The sequence below is a fragment of the Aquila chrysaetos genome, chromosome 3 (assembly GCF_900496995.4).
Source record: "Aquila chrysaetos chrysaetos chromosome 3, bAquChr1.4, whole genome shotgun sequence".
Lineage (NCBI taxonomy): Eukaryota > Metazoa > Chordata > Aves > Accipitriformes > Accipitridae > Aquila > Aquila chrysaetos.
The window spans coordinates 17,215,875-17,235,658 of NC_044006.1; the positions used below are offsets into that span (position 1 = coordinate 17,215,875).

Sequence of the window (19,784 nt, forward strand, 5' to 3'; positions counted from 1 at the left end):
TTTTTGGAATAGCAGTTAAGCAAAAAACCCAATCAAAACAAACAAAACCCACATGGAAGTAGAGAAAAAAAGATGGTCAGCAACTTAGAGAACATTTTTACAGGGACAGAATTCAGAATCTTCCACCAATGGACGTTACCTTTACAATTTGCCTCATTGTTTCAGGTTGAGTCTCTCCTAAAAACTTGTACAATTCACGTCGTTCTATTTTATGCAAAATGTCTCGTGCCTCCTTCAGTTCTGGACAACTTGAGTGCAGAATTTCCAGGTAGATATTATCTGCCAAAGTTCCATTGATTTTTGTTAAGTATGTCACAATCCAGCGTCACAGCAAAATGCATGTACAGGGACAAAGGTTAAAGCAACAAGAAAAACTGCTGCTTCAGGAAAGACACTCACTTTCAGAGAATAACTGAACACACCAAGTCTGACAGCTGAGAAGTCACTTACAATATCATCTTGATTATCATCAGATCCATAACATTGATGACAGAAAAACTAGCTCAATTCTCACCCTTGCAACAAGTTTTATTATTTCACTGGAAGTTGCTTCCTCTTCTTATTTAGCCAATCTTGTTCAGCAGATCATCCTAAACCCCAGCATTAACTGGCTCAGGTACAAGGGTGCTCTATCTTGTAAAAGAATAAAGAATTCAGAATTTCTCAGACTTTGGATGCTAGCATCAAGGTCCCCCCCTCCTGTCTCCACGTGACAGTGAAGTATGCAGTGTGTTTCCCACCATCAATATGAGCAGCAAGACACAGGTTTCTTTTGATGTAGCTTCAGAGCAGAAAGGTTATTTTTGGCTGTCTTAAAGAGACCGCTGCTGGCAGGATGCTGCTCACCTGTCACAACCAACACAGATGCACTCCATTTCCATTTGCATTCCCCAGCCAGAAACACCTAGACAGCTTTGCCATGTGCTGCAAGCATAGCTCTGCAATGCCCCACCTAGGACCACAACTGTCTTAAGAAGCTCCCGACACGCTCCAGAAGCAAGCTATGAGCCATGTATCAAAACACCTTTAACTGAGGGTTGTTTTTATGGACAAGGTTGATCAAAGTCAGGAACCTCTCCACGAGAAACAATACACTAGGTCTCTTCAGATTAAGAGATAACGCAGGGGAAATAAGAAGCCCATTAACACATCCATTGTGCAAAAGCAGTAGTGACAAGGAAGTTTGCTGTCTCATCCTTTACTAAAACTAGGATTTGCTGTTGAATTAGGAGGCAACAAATTAAAAACTAACAGTGGTTCTTCACCCAGCATGGAAAAAAGCTAGGGAACTTTCTGCTGCAGAACCTCACAGGAGTTTATAATTTGCAAAGATCCAAAAGGCAATTGGACAATTTCACAGAAGCATCACTCATCATGGACTATTGAAAACAGCCTATTGTCCTCTCAGAAGCCCACAGGTTGCAACTACTGAAAGCAGGGAAGGATATGCCTTGGTTTAAGAGAACATACTCATCCTTCACAGTCCACTGTTACATCTGACTTTGGCATATTCCTCGCAACACTCTCCTTGCTGTTCAACTCTCCTTGTTGAACAGGACAGCCCTGGCAAGCAGCTCCTTGCTGCGGCAGACTGTAAAAGGCCGGGAACAGTCCTGGTCTCCTTTGCCCTGAGCTGTGCTCCTTGCCAGGTACCACTGGTCAGCAAGCAGTTACAACAGGACCCTGCTGCTAACTTGCTAGCATGGCTGATCTTACAGACCAGACAGCCCCCAGGGAATAGATCCTAGCCCATTAAGAACTTAATCTTCTTGCCTTTCTGCCCAGCCTTCCACAGCCCAACACTGCAATTCATGCTCTCCAATAGCTACTGCCCCTCAAAGCCAGCCCCTTCTCCTCCCCTGGGGCAGAGGCATGCAGTGCCAGAGGAGCCAGGCAGCTCCTCAGCTCAGCACTCTGTACAGCCCCTTCACCTGCTTGATGCAGCAGGTCTATGGTCAAGCTGAATGGGGCTGTGGCAAATGAAGGATTGCCAGCAAGAGGCCATTAGCATGACAGAGGTTACAGCACACAGGATCCTCTGCAACAGTGCCCTCACCCTCTGTCACCTTGTCCGTGGACCAAAGATACAAGTTCTTGAGACTCTCTGTTGGCCAGCCAAGGCTTGGTGTTGGAAACTCAGAATAGTTGCCTTGCCACTCAGGCAAGATGCCTTGGGAATCCTCGTGAGCCATAGCTCACAGTGCTGCAAGAGCTGCCAGTACTTCAGCAGGGTCTGCAGCTGTCACCCAATCACAAACCCCTCAGTGCAGCAGGGTCTGCCTTGCCCACACTGGCCTCCACCCCCCATGCTGCACAAAGCTGGTAAGGGCGTGCCAACAGCACTGAACACCAACCAGACGAATGTTGGTGTGCCTCACAGTGAAGATCAGGAGGGGCAGACAAAACCAAGACACCATGGTAGTGGGAAGCCATGGAACTACTAACAGAGGACACAACACAACTCTAGCCAGTTTCCGTGAATTCAGTAATTCCTCTGTGTTTTCTCTTCACAGCACTGAGGCAGACCTTGAGAAACGGGAAAACATCACAAGTCTCAGCTCGTTTGCTTCACTCTGTAATCGTGCTGGAGTTCCCCCACATGTCTTTGTGCTGGTTTTGACTGCGATAGAGTTAATTTTTTCCATATTACCTTGTATGGGACTCTGTTTTGGATTTGTGCTGGAAACAGTGTTGATAATACAGAGATGTTTTGGTTACTGCTGAGCAGTGCTTACACAGAGTTAAGGCCTTTTCTGCCTCTCACCCCACCCCACCAGCAAGGAGGTTGGGGGTGCACAAGAAGTTGGGAGGGGACAGAGCCAGTACAGCTGACTCCAACTGACCAAAGGGATATTCCAGACCATATGGTATCATGCTCAGCATATCAAGCTGGGGGAAGAAGAAGGAAAGGGGGACATTTGGAGTGATGGCGTTTGTCTTCCCAAGTAACTATTACATGTGATGGAGCCCTGCTTTCCTAGAGATGGCTGAACACCTGCCTGCTGGTGGGAGGTGGCGAATGAATTCCTTGTTTTGCTTTGCTTGCGTGCATTGCTTTTGCTTTACCTATTAAACTGTCTTCATCTCAAGCCACAAGTTTTCTCACTTCTAATCTTCCAATTCTCTCCCCATCCCACCACAAGGCAGTGAGAGAGCGGCTGTGTGGGACTTAGCTGTTGGCTGGGGTTAAACCACGACAGTCTTCAAGCAGGTTGCTGCTCCATGTACTTACCCTACAAGAACTGTTCTCACAAGCTCTTACCTGAGCAACCAGAAACTTTCAGCAATAAACTAAGTTGTTCATATATTGTTTTCTTCTGTTATATTTGCACGCAGGGTAGCAATATCTCAAGCAAAGCAACTCAGACCCCATCAGAGCCCTTTGAAACCTGCCTTGGGGTTAGTTTCACACTACAACACACATACAGTACTTCTCCACCTAGTGTAGCTAGATACAGCATTGCTCAGAGCTGACTTACATCCCGCTTGTGACAAGTGCAACAAACTCAGGGCACAGGCAGGACCTCCTGACAGCACTGCTTGCAATAATCTGAATTTGAATGTGTGCAGAATGTAAGAAGTTGGTGCTTCTCTCTCTCTCTCTTTCAACATACAAATAATTCAAACCAGAAGGTCTTGCTCTCCCAGCAAGATATGACAGCACAGAGTTTGGATGGCCCAGGTCTGCCCCACCATCTGTGCATAAAAGCAGTACTTGAGAATCCTAGTCATGGGCAAGGGCCCACTGTGCCAACAACTGTAAAAACAGCATTTTAACAGGTACTCATGTTCTTCTACTTTAACAACAAAATCTGAGAGCTCATACCAGTTAGCTTAGTGTAGGCTTCCATGTCCTCCATTGCTGTAGAAATCCGGTACAGTTTTCCTCCAGAGCCTTCTATTTTAAAAAACTTGTCTGCTTTTTGAAAGGCTTCCGTAATCCTAGTTTGAGACAAAATTAAGACTTAAGGATAGCATCATTTTGAAACACCTTATTGCTCAAGAGTCAAAAAAGAAATGCATTAATATGGTATAAATAGAAGACAATAGATGAAGCTGCATCCCAAGCTCACGGCAGACCCTGATCACACTGCACTATGTCCTATCTCCATGCTGTCATTACAATTCAAGAATCTTTCCATTTACTGAAAACAGGTTCAGATCAGACCTTAACCTTCTTTCCATGAATGAGCAAGTCCACTTTGTTCTGCTTCAGACTACGAGTTTAACATTGCTTAGACAATTGGAGAACCCTGCAAGACAGTGACATGGTCACTCAGCTGCAATGACACTGCCTCACAGATGACCATATCCTTTTACAGACTCGTTGCTCCAGGAGTTAACTGAGAGAATACAAAGCATTGTAAAGGGAAAGCATCATGGACGTGGTATTTTCAGGTGGGAAAAACTGATGTTCTAAAGATTAAGTTTTTCCAGAGTTCCCTGTACCTCGTTGTCATTTCCAGCTCGTACGCTTATTCGGATAGGCTGCTATAATTATGGTAAGCCAAGAACTAAATTTCTTGGCTGTTTTACTCCTCGCATGTAGGTACTGTCAAATCTTAGCATCTTCAGTCTGACTTTTAGAGGATTACTAAACCAGGAGCTGAAGTTTATGAAATGAAAGCAGTCACAAATCACTCTTGTGCTGTGTAATCTTCTGCGTTCCTTTTTTCCAAACTCAGCAGGTGGTTACTCAGCAGCCAAGATCCTAATGAAAAAAAAAATACTTGGGGATACTAGTATTTCTGCTTTTCAAGAAAAGTAAAAAGAATAATGCTATAGGGAAACTTCTATAGGCATCAACAAGAGAAGTACAAACGCAGGTAGCCAGCTGAGCTTGTCCTGAACAATTCCTGCTGTGACATTACAAAAACACAAAGTCAGGCCTCAGCTGAGCTACAGTAAGCTTGCTCATTACTTTATTCTGTTAGTAGCCTTGCTCTATTAACCAGCCAGTTTGAGCAAAGTGGTCTCTAACTTACAGATAAAGACTTGACTTCAGCTGTCAGTGGTTAAAACAGCATAAGCACACCCTGGTCCTATGCTTCTTCAGGGCTTTAGTAATTTTCCTCTAACTGAATTTCACATGGAAGGATGTTGTTGTCCTCCTCTCTTTTTTTTTTTGTTAATCACAGCCTCTATGATACTCTAAGCACTGAGCCTTGCCACAAGAATTGGGTTATATAGCCCAGTGGCTTTTATTCTATGTCACATCTTATTGATTATCTGAATATTCCAAACAGAGATACAGTTTCAAGAATTTAAAAATAAATAGAATGCAAGAAAAGCAAAGTATAATACTTGCATTATTTCAATGATGTTGCCAATCTTATGCTGGTATGCTCGCCGGTGCAGGCAATTCCGTGTGTGGAACATATCATACAAATTTCCAACTTCCTGAATCAAAAAAACCCCAATCATCTTTTACTTTTGACATTGACTTAATTGGAAATCTAAAACAATCAAGGAATCAAATGAGCTGTCTCCTTTCATTTGCAGCATAGAGCAGAATGGTTATCTTTCACAATTTACAAATTTTGAAACAGACTCAGGCCGCCATGGGAGAGCAGAGACCTGACAGTGACCCCAGGCAGCCTGGGCAGAGAAGAGGACCTCTTGCTCCTTTAGCAGCCCCTCACCAAAGCCACATTCACGTCTTGCTCAGAAGACTTGGAGCACGATCATGCACAGCTGATGGTTTTGCAGTCTCCCCTGGAGGGACCCACCACAAGCCCTTTCAAACAGAGGTTTGTTCTGTCCCTCCCTTCCTTAAACCACTTGCTTCTGAGAACAGCTTTCAGAGCAGCAGCTACTTCTTCCTCTCTTGGGCTAAAAAAGTGTCCAGCAGGCAACCCCAGCACACCCCTGCAATCCAGAGTGCAGCTGTACCATGCTGCCCGAGGCAGGCTTTGCCATGCCCCCTATGTTCTCAGTGTGCTGCTATACCTCACACTCATTTTGCTGCTGAGTGTTCCCTCAGTTCACATGCACTGCTTACCTTGTCACGGGTACAGAGATGCTTCTGGTTTTTTACTTCACAGACCCGAGTGAATTTAAGTAATCGCTTATAATCAAAATTATTCTGGATACCTAGGTGATGGCAATCCCTAAAAATATTCCACAGAGAGTGTTTAACAATGAGATCATACTTGTACATACAGTAGCATTGTTTCAGTAGGAATCCTTAATAAAAACAAAAACCGTAAGATTTGTACCTTGCAAAATAATCCCATTTGTCAACATCAATGCCATTTTTTTTGTTAGCTACTATCTCATATAGGAAACTTTTCTCCTTTTGCCGACCACGGTAGGGCCACTAACAACAGAAAAAAAATCAGAAACAATAAGAAATTAAACTGTGCAAACAATGTCAGAACAATTTTTTAAAGACAGTGGGAATAGACTTTGATTTTCCCTGCGATAAACATCCAACACTGAGGCAGCAAAGAACACAAAGACAATGCAAGAGCTTTCAGAAGCTGTTGGGCATTAGAAACCCAGAACTAGGGCTTAAGCAGCTGACTTCCCAGAATATCAGGAAGAATAAGAACCATGTACACAAGTATTTCACTTCCCATTCTACTAAAGCAAAGCCTGCAGCTTTGAAATGCCGAAAAAAAAAAGAATGCATAGCAAGGAAGAGGGGAAAAGGTTGGAATCATTTAATCCTCAGGGAATTAGTTAAACCCACAAACACGTCACTGTCCTGCAGTCTTCTGCAACCAACTATACAGCTTTACAGAACAGAGTTTTAAAACAATTATTTAGATGTTTTAAACAAAAGTTGTTTAAACAGCCAGCTACTTAAACTCCTAATCAGCAAGTGATAATTCAGCCATGAGGCAAACAGGAAATCAACACCAAAATAAGAAGATACAAGTTGCACGTAAACATTATTTTCCTGAAAATTTAGTGATTCTTCAGCTAAACAAAAAATGCCATAAAGTGGTCTTGAAATTCTGAAGGTGGAAAACATTGTACACAAACAGGTAAATGGCTTTCATGTTATCTGCATTACAGAAATTTTAAAATTGATATGAATAAGAACGGAAATGTGTGCAAGCAGCAGGAAGAGAGCACATCATAGATAAAAACATCCTGTGCTGATCACAGAGCTCGGCTACTGGGACAATGTTCAGGAGACCATCTATGTTCAAAGCATAAACAACCCATTGTTTGTGTCAGGACCAGAAGGCCTGCAATGTGATAGCGTCACAGCACAGAGACCTTATCAGCAGAGGAGCTTGTACTCCGGTAAGACCACAACAGTACAAATGCCTGCCAGTGGAAGATCCTGCAGCCTAACACCAGGAGGGTGGCAAGAAGGTTGCATTGTATCATGTATGACACTCCTTTTCCTATTATCCTGCTGGAAAACAGGCATAGAATCCAAACAAGGGAAAACAGACATTGGGTAAGAACCTGGCACAAGATTAATAGAAGTGGCAGGCAGCAAGATTTGTGTGCAAATGAGGGTGAGTGGGTAAAAATCAACTTGCAGACTTTGTAAATTAATATCCCCTTCCTACAAGACCTCAGACTGAATTTTATTATGCTAAGTTCCCTATGTTTGTCATTAGAGTGCTGGAGTAAACATGGTAGAACTACACACTACTACAGCAGAACATAATGGGTAAGTGCTAACATTTGTGGGTGATTTGTTTAGGACAACATACAAATTCTGATTAGGACCAGATTGTCATGACAAATCTCCCACTGACGTGTTCTTAATTCTGGTAGCAACTGAATGGGTGTCCTTGAAGAGATGACAAGAGCTGTAAAGTGAGGAGAGAGGACTTGATTCTTTCATAGAATTGCAAGGATTAATAATCACGATCTCTTCTTCCTTGCCTCTTGAGGCAACACATTTCTTCAAGTCTCTATGTTTGTTACTGCAATAAATCCAAGCACTTTGCTACTGTCATCAAAGCTGATGCGACTCTGGCACTTGGGCCATGCTTTGTATTGCTCATTGACTCATCTCTGCCAGTTCTCAGCTTTGTTATCCATTATCAGCTTGTTACCCTAAACTATCTCCACATTTTCTTCACATGGCCACCTGAAAACACACCCTCCCACCACCACCACCTTCAGGCATCCAGTAAACAGGCTGTTATCCTAACCTGGTCATTTAAGGTTTCCATTAAAAATTCAGTTCTACCAATCTAGTTACAGTGAATTAGGTTCACTAAATACAGATAACATTCTTAAGCTTTCCTCTCATCTGAAGACTTTGAGGTAAGAACTTCTCAGGAAGACATAAGGACATAACATAGTGAAGCTACCACCTCCTGCCAGCACTGTCAGAAATAAGCACTACACTTCTCTAGCATCTCTTGTGCCAGGATTCTCAGAATTTCATGGGGCTAAAAATAAATAATAAAACATGGCAGAAGCAAAAATTATCTACTCTTTCAGTAAAATTAAAGACATTTATTGGGATAACCACAGGAGCAGTACACTGACTCACCGATTTCTCACAAGCAGTTTCATCTATAGGCCCTCCTATTTGTTCCTTAATGAAGTTCATATCCTCTTCCAGGACAAGACCATAGGACTTCATGACTTCTTCTAGTTTATTGGAAGCGATCAGGTGCTCAAACATTTCAACAGAAGCAGTTTCATGCTGTGAAAAAAAACACCTAAATGTTGCATTACAAAGTTTAAGCACCTTTCCTGCAGTGTCACAGCTTTCTCCTAACCCAGCAGCACTGCGGCAGGGCACCTGGGCACGGTGGTGTCAAAGTGCACCACTTAGGTGATTTTCTGTTCATTTTGTATCTAACCAAACAGGAAATCACCCAGTCTAGAGTCCAGAAACACACTCTTCAGCAGAGAGCTGTTAATTTTGTATCTTAACAAACAGCAGTAAGACAGTTACAATGCTAAAAGACAAAATAACCAATTCTGCTGGGCAGGAGATTAACAAGTTTACTTGGGTGATTTTGCTTAGTAATTCCAAGCAGAGAGAGGCCTGAAAGGACTGCATTACATTTCATTCACAGCAAACAACCCTTGAAACTCTGTTCAAAGTTTCTGAAAGTTTGAATCACTGTATTAAATATCCTGGCCTTGAACTAAAATCTTAAACTGGAAAGGAATCTCCCAGTTGGTATTTTGCATCTGTAAAATATATTCTGAAGAAAGCTCGCAATACACATTCTGAGACACAACGCTGGCTCAATATGATCAGTGCAATCCTAACGAACTCTGCCTCTTCAGAGTCACACTACAGGCACTGACAAGACCGAGACATTTCATTTCTCCTCTGTGTCACCCAGCATGACATCTGCAGGAAGAGGACGTGCATACACAAACCCATTTCATGAAAGTACACAGGAGTTCAAGAGCATTTGCACTTTCAGGGAAGAGATGCTGGTGACAAATATCTGCCCTCACTTCTCCCCACACCTCGTTCTACTTTGCTAGTAAGGCTGCATCTGCTCACGGCCATGCTGAGGGGGCTGACATTCCCCAAACAGTTAAAGAGAACAACTACGAAATCATTACAAGATTAGAAGACAACATTCTGGTTTTTAATTATGCCATCAAAATGATGCAACAAGAAAAGGTGAGATCATCACTATATTCTCACAAGCACTGGCAGTCTTTAAAGATGAAATTATTCTGCCTTTAAAAATTTCAGTTTTCTATTTTTACTTTAATAGTGAATAGCCTACCTTCCACTTCAAATCTGGACGAGTGAGCGGAATAAATCTTCCATCAAACATGTGTGAAAATGGCCCATGACCTTAAAAATAAAGATTACACAGGTTTAATCTGAGACGTGGTTGTCAGTAAAAATATTTTGAGCAAGCTAAAGATCCAGATTCTCTTGTATTTGACTTGATCTTGATATCATCTGTGAGGAAGATTCAGCTACAGCAAGTACACTTTCCTAAGACACCTTAAGTACTACTGCACTTAACGTAGCCAGTTCCATTACCTACACCACAGGCAAGTACTGCAGTAACACTGAGAACATTACTCTGCACCAGCTCTGAAGAAAATAAGTAGTTATAAAATAATAGTAACAATTTTTGAAAGGGCTACTAATTTTCACTCTGAAATGTTTTAAGAGACCTGATGACATCACAGAAGGCGGCAGACACTTTAGCCACTGAGGGCAGAACTCTAAACACCATATGGAAACAAGACAAAAAACTAGCTAAGAGTGGCTACAGTTTCACCAAGTGGAGCTGCCTCCACAGTTGTACTCCGAACCAAACAGGAACAGACAAATCCCATCTCGGAATATAGCCATGCACTGAGCAGCCCAAAACAGCTCTCACATTCTGATCTCACAGCCAGCTTGTCATCCAGGTTACCTCTCAAAGAGCAATGAGCCATCCTAAGTGTTGCTTACCCAAATCATGACAAAGCCCAGCAATTTCTACACAGAGGATATCTCGCTGGGTTATATCCAGTTCTGGTTGTCTCTCCTTCAGTGCACGAACCAGACATCCTGCTAGGTAGCCCACGCTGTTGCAGGTGTGGGGGGAAAAAAAAAAAAGTGAATATAGTAGTGGTTTAGGCTGAACAGAAAAAGAGCAGTTCACCTATTGTATTTTGTTCCATTAAGTCATACCCCTTGTCTGAGAGATAGCACACTACAAATACTCAAACCCTGACCTGCAAAAGAATCACAGACAAGCTATTTTCTATAGTAGAGTTTTAGTCATCAGTAACACATTTGAAAGCAAAAAGCATGAGATACCATGCCCCAAACATGGAGACAACAGCATCCTGCAGTATTTCATAATGCATAACCACGGAGTAACTGTGTAAGCAAACAGCAGTGCCTTACTGACAGTGTGATCTTGAAGCACCACAGCTTACATATCATCCTTTGACTTGAGTCAGTACAACTGCAAAGGTCCACAACAGTCACCAAAGCATTTTCTTCTTCTTTGAAATTGCTATTTTAACAATAGCTTATGACCATTATTTCTCTTCCTTTCATTAATTTTAGATTTGACATTTTACTGAATGGCCTCTGTTCTCATGATATGAAAACAGCAGGAACAAATATACGGCACATTCTATAAACTGTTTACAAGTGCTACACCAACTTCCTTTTCTACTTGCCTCGATAGTCCCCATTGCAGAACACCTTAAAGCAAGACAAGGTTTTATATGATGAGGTAGTATCTTTTATTGGACCAAATTTTACTGTTTCGTGTTTTTTTACTAGACCAACACTCACACAAAGTTCATTTCTTCTATTTTAACACTGTAGAAATCTTCACAATGATATACAAGTTGAGAACAAATGTCCTAAGTTTAGCTATATAGATTAATCGGACTGTTTAAAAGGTTGTTGATACCACTGGAGTTTTCAGACTCCTAATGTGAAAGCTTTGTTCATATCCCTCACGTTTTTGTCTTTTCAGGTTCACCAGATGCAATCAATTCCAGCTTACCTCACTGATTTGACCCTTTTGCAATAACCATTTGCATCTTGTTAGCATCACCGAGTGGGGACAGCAGCCAGACTTACTCCACAATATTTCAGCACTAACAAAAGCAACTTTAGGCTGGCCAGATCACCTGAACAAAAACCACTGACTAGTTTAATTTCTCTGCACCTTGGGATATACCTTTAAAACAAGCTTTAATTTGTCATTAATCAGCTTCTCTGTGGAGCATGAACAACCTAGCAACACTGTGGGAATCCCCCTGTCCATCGTCTGTTTCTGTTTAACTTTTATTACAGCTAACAGCCTGACAATCTGCCATGGATTGCATAAAGCACACAACTACAAATGCAAACATTACAGATAAAATGGGTTTTAGCTGTGCTGGACAATGAGGGGATTACAACTGTCTGGCATGTCATTTATAGCAGCCCCGGTACCCTTCCCAGGTTTCTGCTTTAAAACTCAAATTTTGACCAGGGAGAACATAAAGCACTGTATTAAATGAAGTTCAAGGGAACAGCCCATAATCACACAGGAAATCCAGGAACATTTGTGAGACCAAAAATGCCACCATAGCAGTCTTCACCAATGCTCAAAAGACAGCGATGCCCCTTGGCCGGCACTCCACGTTAGTGGAACCAAACTCGGAGAAATCCAAATGCAAGAGATGTGCATGCAAGACGACATCACCTTACCCTATGGAGTGTTCAAAGCGGTTGTGAGAGGCTCCTGGAAAAACAAAGTAAGTGCCACCCAGCTGCTTAATGTATCGGAGACGCTGAAACTGAGGCGTGTCGATGATACGAACAAGAAGGGGATGTATTTCAATGTGCCCATGAATTGGATCGTTAAAAACCTACAAAAGCCAAACAATAGTGTAATTAACATTTAAAATTTGACTTTGAAAAGAAACAGGCACCAAGGTAAAGGATACCTAGAATGGTCAGGCATTCGGAGGAAGAGGAGGACTGTTTTGTCTTCTCCTGAAAAATGCTGTATCCTGTCTACCCTGTATCAAGATTTATCTTGGAGAACTACTTAAGCATGACATCAAAAAAGACAAAGCTGCATATTTCAGAGTGCAAGGGAATTAAAGTCAAAATCTCTAAAAATGTTGTTATCTGCACCTGTGTAATTCCAAAACTTAACACTTGAGAAAACCACTGTCTTTATTCTGCTATTCCAGTTAAAGCAGGATACTGCAATACATGTCTGAGATACCCAATAAGAAGTGTTTGGTTTGACGCTGTTTATGTTTTTTAAAAACAAGTGAAATTTTGCAGAGTGGAAATTTTGATTTACCTTTTTCATAAAACAAAATGCAAAACCCAAGATAATTGAAATATGAAAGAACTACTCCCTGATCATCCCTAAACACATGTTTTAAGAGACATCTGAGTAACTATAGTGACTTACTAGAGAAGATAAACACACACATTTAATCCTTGCCTCAAAACAGCAGATAAAACCATTTTATCACACACATATCTTGGTGTGAGGCACATATTTGCCTCATTACTGAGACAAATAAGGTTTTCCTGTGTTCTCTCTACTCTCAGTCACTGAGCTGACAGGGCTCTAGCAGATGTGCAGAGTACTAAGGAATGTGTGCAGCCCTGGCCGGAGTTAAACCAACATACACCACTGTAAGAAACTGTTGGACACGGCAAACAGTGGAAGCGAGGAGGAGTCTGTTAACCCAGGCCTGGGGTTAAACTAATAAAAAACCCAAGGGGAGGCTCTACACAAAAAGAGATGCAGAAAGGGTGGAAGCTTCTCAACACATTTCAAACAGCTCATCTGCTCATTCAATCTCTCACAACAGCCAGGTACCCACATAAACCTCACGGCTGATGATTTTAACAATTTTTCTGGTTAATGTGGTTTTTCAAAGACCACCCACTATCGAGGAGAAGGGCTCAGAGTTTGCTGCTCTGCAAAGGAAAGGCACCACCACAGCACCAGCTGGCACCACCAAGCCAAAAGGAGGGGAGGCAGAGAGACAGGGAGAGAGACAGAGCTGCTAAGCACCAGCGAGGCCCTGGAAGTGGTGCCCTCCCTACTCGGTGCTGGGGCTACCTTCATTACATCCACGTGCTGCTGTCTCAGTTTGTTCAGGCAGGCCAGCACTTTCAGTCTCTCAGCAGGGAGGCTAGAAAGGAAAAAAAGACATTGAGAGAAAAGTTTGCAATGCATTTCCTTTTACAATTTGCAGTACATATGGAATTACTTTTGCGAGTTCATGTTACTCTTATATTTGTTGACCCTTTTACAGAAATACATATTTCTGCAGCTTTTTCAGAAAAATATTGAAAGCATTTATCCTTCTAAAGTCAAGCACAGAAGGAAGAGAAGAAATAGCTACAGAAGTTGCCTGTAAAGCAGTGTAAGTGCTTCTCCCACTTACACAAAACCAAGAAATAGAAATACCAGGAAATACACAATTTTTTCATAAATTTATTTTAGGGAAAGTCACATTTGGGGATAAGTCCTTTAAATTTATGGGAAAGACAACATGCAGTCCATGAAAAACTGACATTTTTTAAGGTTGAAAAATTCCTTAAACTAAAATGTCAAAGTCCAATAAACAATTTCTATAAAAATTTCTTTCAGTTAGTCAACTCTGTATTAAGTTTAATTTTACCAGATTAACTTGGATTTTACATAAATTAATTTCAACACCAACAGCAGAACCACCAGAGCTTAAAAGATGCTCTAATTTTGTTGAGAACTGATTCTTCTATTTCGTAAAGATATTTTGCTGTCATTTTTAATAAATTATGAAAGGTCCCCTTCACAAGACACAGGTAAACTTTCAATGCAGGTACTCTGCTGTAGCCGCAGTAGTCTACGAGCACGGGCAGAACAAGTCTGGAGGGAGAGATAATACACTCTACTACACCCACTTCTATTAACTGTGTTTGCAAGCCTTGTCCTTGAGCAAAATGGCTTCAGGCTCAGCGTGACAGCAAACACTTTATCATGAGAAAGTATGATTTGCTACCTTTACACTCTTCAGCAGTTAACCACCCTGAGATCAGTTTTATATCAGTCCTTCAATTTAAACTTTAACAGAAAACAATACTATAAAATGTCAACTATTAGCAAAAGATACTGCTTGATGCACTACATATTTTCATCCAAATAATTTAATAATTCACAATCCATAAAATATTAAACGCATACGTCTGAGCTGCCGGTGAGCAGTTTTTGTCTTAACCACTTAGTATCCCTTTCCCTAAGAGGGAGCTCTTGGGCTGCAGCCTCTGCTGCTCACAGATTGTCCCAAGTCTTTAGCTGCCCCCACTTGCAAGCAAGATGAAAAGCACCAGTGGTGATGCTCCGACCAGTGTGTTACTTCACATCCCAAGTAGCTCCAACTGTAGGAACAGTCACAAACCCCCAGATACTTACAAGGGAGTTCCTGAAAGAGCCCACTATTTACAGGGCAACAGAGGCTATTTGCACTATTTACAGGGCTAACACTGAGGACAAGAGGAGGAGCACCTGCATCTGCTCGTCCTTCTCTCTGCTAAGAGAAGATGAACTTTGGCATGGTGGAAGAGCCGAGGAACCCTTCTGCAGCCAGCAAACCAGAAGCTTGTACACATCTATCCTTACACTCCCAGGAAAAGCAACCATCAACTGCTCTTTGAGGTCTATCCTGAAAATGGGACCAAGAATATTCAACTGCTGCTTCTAAGAAACGTGTAACCTTTCTGACCGCAAGCATGGCTAGCTCAGGCAGGACTAGTGCTTGGGCTGGTAACCAAGCATCTCCATCACTACCTTCAAAAACCGTTCAGGGACAGCAAAGTCAGAACCAATCTGCTTCCAGCCATCTACATTTATTTTACTTCTGTGGAGAAGTTGTCTCTCAAGACACTTAGCTAACATGCAGAACCACACCTGGACTAGAGCATCTTTGCTTCAGCAGACTTGAAAAATTAACACCCAAACTTGATGTACAGAGATTACTCCCAGGTTCTTAATTACAGCTGAGGTCTTCAGTGGCTATCACTTCAAAGCATGCTAAGGAGATCAAACATCACAAGTGTGTTTCTGAACAAGCTGCAATCCTGCAAGAGGTACAGCAGCACCACCATATAGTCACACAATAGACCTCAGGTAACAATTGCCCAAAAAGATACTCTGGGCCATGCAAAGTACATGAGGTAGGACTTCATGACATTTTTGAGAAGGTGAGGCAGTGCAAAGCAGCACCCAATGTTAAGTGAGGGACAGCGCTGCTGAGCACAGGGCACAGCCTGTTGATTTGAAGTACTTGATTATACTTTTAAATGCCACAAAAATTCAGGAGTGAGGAGAAAACTAACTGGAAAATAGCCAGGTACGTAAGGAGGAAGGTGTGTGGGCACCTACCATCTTGAGAAATTACCAATGACTGCAACTAGAGGAAGAGCAGAGAAAGGACAGCTCTCTACTACTGACAGTACAGTTTATTATACAACTACCTATGCAAACATTGTCCACAAAGAGCATAGCCTAATGTGCTGCTTTGCTCCAGAAACTCACCTGCAGCAGGGCTGAATTAAACAGTCCTAACACAGCTCTCTGCACTGTATGTGCTGGAGTCACCCCCGGGGACAGATTGGTGCTGCACAGGGGTGAGAGAGCAGCAAAAGGCATAGGTGCAACCAGGGAGACTGGGAAGTCCCCGCCTGACATACCACATCACTGCCCTGTGCCTCTTGTCGCCTTGCCCTGCCTCCAGGAACACTAACCCTTGTTTTGGGTTTGGCCTCCAGATGACAAAGCATGCCATCAATACAGTCCTGGTGTGACTGATCACCTGAACATCGCACCACAGACAGCTCTCTATCCTTCTTCAGATAGAAAACAACAGCAGGGGATTTTTCACCTGGTGTCTACATGGTGCGACCACCTCAACCAGGAGATTACACACAAATCATGTGCTGGTACTGTGGTTTTCCAGGGCTCTGCAGCCAATACTGCTGGCTGTCTTTGAAAAGGTGAGAAGTGACACTTCCCCATGCACTCCCCTCCGCCCCTCCCTGCTTTCCCCACACCCTCCCTCATGCCACAGGTGACAAGGATGAGAAAACCCCTTTCCTACATCCATTAGGAACTTAACTATTCCAGAGAGGTCAACCAGACAGCCCTGCTGATCATTTGTATCTAGCATGCAGCATGCTGCATGCCACACAAAACATCCACTTCCAGGAACACGAGAATGCATGGGAAACCCATAGCACTGTCTCCAGGCCCTTGTCATCCTGAGCTCTGTCTGCTGAACGTCCAGGAGTGGCAGGGAACTAAACATACACATTCATTACTGACCTGTCACAGAGAAATTATGAAAGTTACTGTAGGACACAGCGTGCAGCAGAAAGATGCATGCAAAGGGATGATTCTTCAGTGCAAAGTTGAGATGTTTTTAAAAAGCAGAAGGCTCTAGCAATTTCTCATCCAACTCACAACATTTTTCAGCTGAACAGAAACAAGATGTGTTTCCTTCGATGAGATCTCATCGAAGGAAACACCTTATAAAAGAAAACCCCCAAGCATGTCATTCCATACACCCAACACCATCCACTCTCCATACTGACTGAAAGCTCTTCACAGCTGTTTGACTCTACTGCCTGTACCACATGCTTGGAGGGAGTTCCTCGCTACCCCGTCCTGCCTGCCTACATTCAGCACTAACAGAGCCTGACCAACAAATTTCTGACGACTTGCAGAGCAGCCTGCAGATATCCAGTGTGTCTGAGCATCTGTATGGGCACTTGATGCTCAGACAGCCAGCGAGGTACTAAAAACAACCAGCCTTCTGGTAGTCTCTAAACAGAAACTATGCATCTGCTTGTTATTTCAATTAGACAATTACTTTATACTTCAGAAGCAAATAAAGCCTTTAGCTGCCTTCCTCATGATACCACACCATTTCTATCTGCACACTTCAAACAGCTGCAGTTAAAACCCTTCTTCCAAAAAACCAAAAATACCTTAATGACTCCTGCCAACATCTTATTTCCGCCAAAGCACAACCCTTCCGCCTTGTCATCTTGAGCCACGCCAGCTCTTCTTTCTCTACCGATGGCCACACCCAGATGCCTGGTCTTTCAACTCACCCTTCACAAGTTGCGAGCGCAGCCGGGATGTCTCAATATAATAGAGATGAGGCTCTTCATCCTCAGCATGGTGTTAGCTCTAACAAGTTTTCAGCCAAGGAGCCAACCTGCGCACCAAAGTACTCAAAACCCCCAGCAGACAAGCACAGCTCTGCACTTGTGTACACCTGCCAGATAACCACACTCCGAACTGCCTTAGGTCCCCTAACCACAACATTAGCAAAGAGCTTGAGCGGAACAGTTGGGTTTTGAGAGACATTTGAAGGAACTAGCATGAACAAGGTTAGCAAAGGAGTAAAGAAAAGACATTTAAAGATTAAGAAGTGCCAGGAAGTATGTGGTGAGCAAGCAGGCTCACATCCCAGGAGAGATGAGCAAACTTGACCCCAGTGGGGCAGAGAAGGGGCAGCAGGGGCCATTCAGACACATAGGATGACAGGATGCCTGTATACTCTCTTCTGTTTCAGAAGAGCAAGAAAGTATATTCACCACCAGAAGAATTACAAGGTTTTGGGGAGCAGTCATTTCCCTCACTGCTGGGAACAACCTTTACATGCTTTAAGACAGCATTCAGCTTTCCTGTGCTCGTGGCAGGTGACCGCTACCGAGCTGGGATTAAGACTTAGCCAGACTGCCCGCTCCCCACAGCCAAGCGCTGTAGCAGCTCACACTGGCCACTGAACTCTGCCACTCGCCCACAGGCCTGTATTCTGTCAGGACACACAACAAAATCTCTTTTCCCGTAACAGTCCACCCTACTGTAGCATGCACAACAAAGAGCAGTCCCAGCAACTGTTGGAAGATTAAAATTTCAAGGCCTGGGACTTCTCTCAGGGAGATGGGTGAAACCCAGCCTCCGCAAAGCAGAGCCTACTCACTATTTTAGAAGTTTTTACTACTGTCGTTACTAGAATCGGAGCAGCATTAACTTTACGCTGAGAATAAAGTTCTCATCAAAACCCCCCGAGTTTACACCGGTGTTCCTATTAGCACTTAAAAGGTTATCGTGCTACTGGTGGTATTTTCATGAAAGCTTTTTAAATAGATTTTTTTCCTTCTCATGGTTCCTGGGCAACTAGCTGGATGGCGGTAGCTGCGCTGCGATCAGCAGGGGAAGTGGTAAACTGTTCTGAAGGATCCAAGACCAGCCACACAGAGCCCGTCCTGTCACGTACGCCCGCTCCGACTGTCCTTACAGCCAAGCTCTCGGGCATTACGGGTAGAAATGGGACAAAGCCATCCTGTTAGGTCAGGAAACGTCTTTCTCCGGGAGCTGCGAGGCAGGGACCGTCCTGCAGCAGCTCCCGTGACCCCCGCGCCCTGCAGGGACCTCACCGCCCTGAAGCCCCTCGCTAAACGTCCTCCTAAAAGTTCTAAAGAAGGAGCCGTTTCCCGAGGGCGGTGGGGAACCCCCAAGGGCCGGCCACACCGCCCAGAGCCCGGCCAGCACCGGAGGACCCGGGGGCTCACCCAGAGCGGGCGCGGGCCGCCTCACGGGGCCGAGAGAAGGAGCCGCCTTCCACCGCCCTTCCACCCCGCCGCCGCCCGGGCCCGCGGGGGCGGCTCTCACCAGACGCGAGTGACCTCGAGGGCGCAGGCCGGCAGGTCCAGCAGCATGCTCCCGGTGACTCCGCTCTCTGCGGGGGCAAGCACAACGTCAGCGACGGGGCCCGGCCCACCCGAGGGGCTGCCCGACCGACCCGAGGGGCTGCCCGTCCCCGGCCCGCCGTTACCTCGGAAGCGGCGCAGCAGGCTGGGCTCGCCGACGCCGCAGCACGAGAGGTGCTGGCAGAGCCGCTCCGTGTCCCACAGCCGCGGGTCGCAGCGGTCGTTCTCCGCCGTGGGGCCGCGGGGACCCTCAGGTGAGCCCTCGCGCCGCGCCCGCTTGGCGGGAGCCGCACCCCAACCCGCCGCCGCCGGGCTCCCCATGCCGCCGCCGCCGCCGCCGCGCAGGCGCAGCGCCTGCTCCGCTCGGCGAGAGGGGGACCGGCGCCGCGGTGACGTCAGCGGCCAGCGCTGCCCCCCGCCCTGCGCCGGCGGGCGGGAAGTGCCGTGTGGCGGCGGGGCAGGCTGGGTGCCGCAGCGCTTCCCCCGCCCGTCCCCGTCCCCAGCTCCCCGGTGCCGTCGCACCGCCCGGCGAGGAGCCGGCCGGCCTCCGCTAGCCCTCAGCGCCTGCCTTACCCGTCGCGCGGCCGGGGCGGACGTGGGCCTCAGGGCGCGGTGCTGGCTGGGCCCGCCGGTGGGGGTG

At 44.7% G+C, this 19,784-nt stretch overlaps 1 protein-coding gene across 2 annotated transcripts in view; it reads right to left on the reverse strand.

The window, feature by feature from the left end:
* Nucleotides 1-19,504, reverse strand: part of SAMHD1 (SAM and HD domain containing deoxynucleoside triphosphate triphosphohydrolase 1) — a 28,332-nt gene extending 8,828 nt beyond the window's left edge. Inside the window, exons 1-12 of one of the 2 annotated variants that reach the window (XM_030009633.2) lie at nucleotides 19,270-19,504; nucleotides 19,107-19,173; nucleotides 13,503-13,575; nucleotides 12,119-12,279; nucleotides 10,370-10,485; nucleotides 9,684-9,754; nucleotides 8,474-8,629; nucleotides 6,219-6,319; nucleotides 6,002-6,110; nucleotides 5,309-5,400; nucleotides 3,827-3,942; nucleotides 140-279 (exon numbers count right to left, since the gene is read on the reverse strand). In XM_030009633.2, the coding sequence (XP_029865493.1) occupies nucleotides 140-279; nucleotides 3,827-3,942; nucleotides 5,309-5,400; nucleotides 6,002-6,110; nucleotides 6,219-6,319; nucleotides 8,474-8,629; nucleotides 9,684-9,754; nucleotides 10,370-10,485; nucleotides 12,119-12,279; nucleotides 13,503-13,575; nucleotides 19,107-19,173; nucleotides 19,270-19,465 (1,398 nt within the window). In that variant the 5' untranslated portion in view covers nucleotides 19,466-19,504. Of the gene's footprint in view, nucleotides 1-139; nucleotides 280-3,826; nucleotides 3,943-5,308; nucleotides 5,401-6,001; nucleotides 6,111-6,218; nucleotides 6,320-8,473; nucleotides 8,630-9,683; nucleotides 9,755-10,369; nucleotides 10,486-12,118; nucleotides 12,280-13,502; nucleotides 13,576-17,536; nucleotides 18,688-19,106; nucleotides 19,174-19,269 lie in introns of those variants that run through there. The other variant, XM_030009635.2, reaches the window with a different exon arrangement.
* Nucleotides 19,505-19,784: the final 280 nt, after the last annotated feature.